General features: G+C 31.4%; 1 protein-coding gene across 1 annotated transcript; it reads right to left on the bottom strand.

Annotated features, from left to right (window-relative positions):
* Positions 1-2,349: 2,349 nt before the first annotated feature.
* On the bottom strand, positions 2,350-4,734 carry LOC127132456 (calmodulin-binding protein 60 B). The gene is made up of 6 exons (XM_051061409.1): positions 4,457-4,734; positions 4,252-4,374; positions 3,664-4,151; positions 3,411-3,571; positions 3,113-3,322; positions 2,350-3,033 (listed from the first exon to the last, which is right to left on the bottom strand). The coding sequence occupies exons 1-6, from the start codon at positions 4,537-4,539 to the stop codon at positions 2,545-2,547; spliced, it is 1,554 nt and encodes a 517-aa protein (XP_050917366.1). The 5' UTR covers positions 4,540-4,734; the 3' UTR covers positions 2,350-2,544.
* Between the last annotated feature and the right edge of the window lie 860 nt (positions 4,735-5,594).

Raw genomic sequence — 5,594 nt, 5'->3', positions numbered from 1 at the left:
TTTTAAGAAGAACTAATGTCATACATGGAACAAATATGGTAACTGAGATCCATTTCAAAAATAGAGACTCAAGTAGAGATAACCAGAAAAACATGAAAGTCATGCCAAATGAAAGTGTATGAAAAATAAAGAAAAATGGAAGAACCTATACACATAAAAATGGAAGAAAATGTATGAATAACATGGAAGAAAGCTTATGAAGAAGAAGAAGAAGAATGATAAAGCATATGAACTTGACTACCTTTCTGGTAATAACCGTGCTAATAAATATTTTAATATTAATTATTTATTAGATTATAAACATCTATCACAATGGTTATTATTAAGGACCATGATGAAATATCTTTCAATAAAATAATAAAAAAATCCAGGCAGTTGTTCTTAAGTCCTTAGTATGTTAGCACATACACAACCAAACATGAGAAGAACAACTAGAACAACTTCTAGAGATGCACAAGCATTAGATCTGTTATTGTAGATAAGTTCAATGAGGCTACAAAGCCTTTACAAACAGAACTAAAATATGTCCAAATACAAGGCTCATTAAACTGAAAGAAAAACTTAAATCTTCAAAATCAGAAGCTCCCTTTATCATTGAAGCCTTCAGTCTTCATGCCTAATTGAATCCGAGAAGTTATCCCAGTCTTCATCTAACTCAGATTCACTTGACTTCATTATCTCTTCAATAACAACTTCTATATTTCTTATCTTCTCAGGAATCAAATTGGTGATCATATCTTCTTAGTGTCAAGGGTCCCACTAGAAGGTCCAATAATGGTGATGTTATTCCTAACATCTCCTGCTTCCTTGGCCTTATTTAACCAATACTCCATCATATCACCAACATCCTTAGGAACCTCAATTTCTTTGATAGGTACGCTCGCACTAGATTGATTAGATAAATCTTCAGAATTTTGATTCACGTTGAGAGGAAGAAGCTTATGAGGACGAGTTTGCTATATGTGGAAGAGAAAGATATTAAGGTTTTGTTTTGAGAGTGACAACTATTTTGTGCAAAATCTTGATGACTTCGCTTATATATGTAAAACTTATCACCACGACTGTTAACAAAATCCATAATAAAATGTAAGTAATATTTACCATAATTTTTGATAATAATTGTGGTAATAAGTAATTTAATATTAATATACTTATAAGACTATAGGAACACGCTCTTTTTGTAACGAAAAAAATGTTGGTGTTGGGAATTGAAGCAAGTAATCTTTCAAATATCACAACAATTGTTATTAAGGACCATAATGAAATGTCTTTCATTAAAATAATAAAAAATGCAGGTGTGCGAAAATGAGATATTACTACGGTTGTTTAAACGGTCGTAGTAAGATGGTGTTACCAAAGATATATTTTGTAGTAATGTCCAAACACGAGAACACACAAAAAATACATCACTGTTATTTTTCACTCTTAAAGTACTAAAACAATTTAGTTATAAAGAAAGAAATAAGAAATAAGAGAGTAGAAAGTTAGAAAGTATATAGAAATACTTTTTCTAGAGTGTTTTGAAAATGAGGAGAAATTCTTTATTTATAGGTGATAAATCTGGCTCAAAAAGGAAAACTATTCACGGGCCTTTTAATGCTTATAATCAATTGTGTACTAGATCTAATTGATTATATGTTTCACAAAAACGACAACCCTAATTCTCAAAAAGGAAAATCTATAAAAACTAGTGTCTTAATCGATTATGAGTGTCCTTAATCAATTACGATTCCTCATGCCTTACTCTAATCAATCGGCTAAGGGCCTTATTCGATTATGCAATGTATATAAGTTTCCTAAATGTTTAAGAACATCCTTGATCAATACGACAATCACATTGATGGTTCCTCGAAGTGTTTTAATGCTTTTTTATTTATCAAATTGAGGGGTTAAAAATATTTTAGGTGAGTGTGTGCATTGCGTTAGTAATTTAAGAATTCATGTAATCTCTTTTACAAGTCTTTGATCACTCAGACACGAATCGGGAAAGCTTTCACACTTATTTTATTTCAAAATCTTTAAAGCTTCAAGATCTCTTACTTGATTCATCAATGATTCCTAACTTCATCTGAGACTTGTCTTCGTCTATCTGATGAGGCTTTTTGATAGACAATAGCATTATAGATATTGTTTGGGCAAGAGACCATAAGGGATTCCACCAAACGCCTATTGTCATTAGGTTTTATCTATGAAGAAGATGTTCGTCATATATCTTAGTTTATTTTTTATGAAGACAAAAGCTTATCAAAGAAGAAAAAGGTTGAAGTCTAGCTCAATCAAACACAAAACTCCATTTGATTTTAAGCAATTAAACAATATAATCATTTCCAACACAAAACTCCACTCGACTTTAAACAAGTAAACAATATTATCACATTGATTTGTTCAATATTACATAAACATAGTAAATTTGAATGATGATAGAGATTATGTATAAAACTATTTTACAGACTCTTATATTAACTAACACTATAATATTAGACAGGAGGACTCTTATGATCTTACGCGTCTCTTCACTGTAACTGAAATTGAAAAACATAAACTTTAGAAAATAGCACTGATATCATAAACCTTATAAAAAGACAAAGGTTCATTCCTCTTGGCAGCTACAACTCTTCTCACTGATATTCCCCATTTCACAACAGCACGAATCTTACACCACACTGCTTTTGGTTTCTCAATGTTTGATACATCCATATCAAAATTCAGTAAATCAACAAAAGTGCTAAACTCAGCTTCATCAAAATTATCAAATGAAACATCATAATCTGGCTCAGAAATTGTATATGTTGAATGACCATAACTGTTTTCTGGTATTCCTCTTATGTCTGCCACCGGATCAACATTGATTTCAACATTTTGCATCCCATCATCATTAACATTTGCTGCAGAGATATCTATATGTTGCAGATCTTGTTCTTGTGTTGATTTTATACGTGCTTCTAAGCTTATGCAGTTCAATAGACCCTCATCAATTGCTTTTAAATTTTCAATGTTTTTGTATGCGTCTTGCTTCACAATTTCTACCCAATTCTGTAAAAATAGAACAAACTTATTCACTATTTTCCAACAAATATATTTCACAAACTAGTTTGAATATATATTATCTAACCTTCTGGCTAGGTGTGAATGTGAGATCATCTGGTAAATAAAACTTTTGTTTATCAAATGTGACACCAACAAGTTCATAGATGACATTGAACAACAGCATTATTGGTTCTCCAATTATCTCATAGCTGTAAAGCATGTACTCATCTAAAACACACGACCGGGCATGTTCGATAATCGCTGACCAACATTTCTTCTGAATTTTGCCAAATTTCTACATCTCAAAAGAAAAATATTCTATTAGCGCGAAGATTTCACTATTTTTCTCTCATCAGACGAAGTTGAAGAGAACGATCTCTTACCTCATGTAATGAAGATTCATTGATTACGAGTAACCTCAACAGATCCTTAACGGTATAAATTCCGTTGCTATTAAGTCGTTCACGGAATTTTCCATTTTCAGCAATTTTCTCCAAACGCCACACATCATCCATCAACAATGGAGGATAGTGTTTCTTGTAAGCTTCAAATGACCAAACCATAAGACACATTAAAAACAAAAACAAAAGATGGAAACAAAAACAAAAACATAAATGAACAATTCATAAAACTCACATTCTCCTCTGATATCCTTGACCCTAAAAGCTTGACTTCTACCTTCCTTAATATTCTCTCCATTTCTCATAGCTTTTGCTCCCAACCTGAACTTTTTGTTTCTCACCCATCCAGAATTATCATTGAACATGATTTTAGAAATAGAACCAACTCCATTTTTAAGAGTAACAACCCTATCTCCAACCAACAATGGTTCTTTATTCTCTCTTTCATGCAAGATATTATCATTGAATTCAGTTTCACTCCAATCATCATCCTCACAGGATTCAAACTCACCCTGGATGGGACAAATCTCTATCTTCATTGAAGAAAAAGGACCCTCGTTGACTATTGACTTAGATCTAACATCAAATAGTGCAACTTGAAGTGGTTCATCTTTTGGAATTACATTAGTTTTAGTAAAAGTCGTATCTGGCAACTTATTATTATTAATAAAACACAACTCTAAGGATCTAGCTCCAGATTTTCCACCTTCATTAATCTTTTCTCTGCATCAATAAAAAACATTCAAACAAAATTATAATAATAATGTTGAATACATAAAATAATGTCTTAAAATTATAACATGTGATGATATGTAAAACAAACCTTGAAAATAAGTGCTCTTGGAGTTTTCTTTTGACCTCATCTCTTACCACTCTTCGAAAGAAAGATTCCATGAGGGAATCGTGACCATGCATCCTTAGAGTGTTCATCATTTTTTTAAGGCCACTACACAAAATAAGGCAGAAGATTAAATTTAAAGTGGTTACAAACCAAACAAACACCAAAAAATAAGTATATAATATTATACCTATTTGATGCTTGTTTTGTAACACCAAGATTCCCTTTAGAGCCATGACTAGGAATCCTTGGAAAATGATTATCTGATACCATTCTAAAAATTATGTAACTTGCTTTTTCTAGATCTCAGAAGGATATTGTTTCAACTATAAGTCGTAAAGAAATCTCAAGTTACCTAAATTTGTTTCAATCAAAAACAAGAAAGGATTGATAAGAATAATTCGAGGTAAACGTTGGTTTATATATATGTCAACCCATGCACACACAAAGGGGTTGGTTGACTCAGACATGCAGGAAGAAACGAGGAAGCATCATTGGCAGTGAAAAAATAGGATACGTTAGTCTGTAGGATGAAGTTATGGCATATTTTCCCTATAAAATCCGAGAAAGTACAAATAATTATAAAAAAAATTGAACTTCCAGAATCCTTAATGTATCTTAGATTTTATTTTGACACTTATTTAACAAAGGTTTATTGATAATATTTGGGTAATGCTATGTTAAGAACCCACGCATAAAAAAAATGGTATTGGATTCACAATATATAATTTATTCTCAACTAGCACATATTCCGGTGCATCTCGCTCTTCGAAACAAATATTTAAATATTTTATTTAAAGTATTTTTTATTCGTGTATTTTGGAATGAAGAACTTGAATCATATATTTAGTCGTGGACTCCCTCTTCTTTCACAAAATTAAGTGATGTGGGACTTCAAAAAACTTGTGTATTGTATATAGTCATGGACTCTCTCTTCATTCACAAAACTAAGTGATATGAGACTTCTTCAACATCTATATTTTCAACCAACCCTAACAATCTCTATGTTGAATCAAAACAATACATTAATTTTCATTGTCTTCACCGACAATCATAATATTAAAAACTACCATACCCTCTCATGAAGAATATATTTCATTTGAAGATAAACCACTTCAAGAATTTCACATTTTCATCACCAACAATCAAACACTTTATGATGAAGAATAAATTTCATTTGAAGCTAAATCACTCCAAGAATTTCACATGTCAAAAACTAAGTTAAAAACTTATGGTGCAACTTCCTTGTTTGCAGGAAGCTCTTCAACCACCATACTTTTGCATCTTGTGTAATATTGATTGTATCAAAATATCTTTGACTTGAACTT

Source organism: Lathyrus oleraceus, chromosome 3, assembly GCF_024323335.1.
Source record: "Lathyrus oleraceus cultivar Zhongwan6 chromosome 3, CAAS_Psat_ZW6_1.0, whole genome shotgun sequence".
NCBI lineage: Eukaryota > Viridiplantae > Streptophyta > Magnoliopsida > Fabales > Fabaceae > Lathyrus > Lathyrus oleraceus.
The sequence above is the reverse complement of the archived record's forward strand: the minus strand, read 5'-3'. Positions and strand labels throughout refer to the sequence as shown.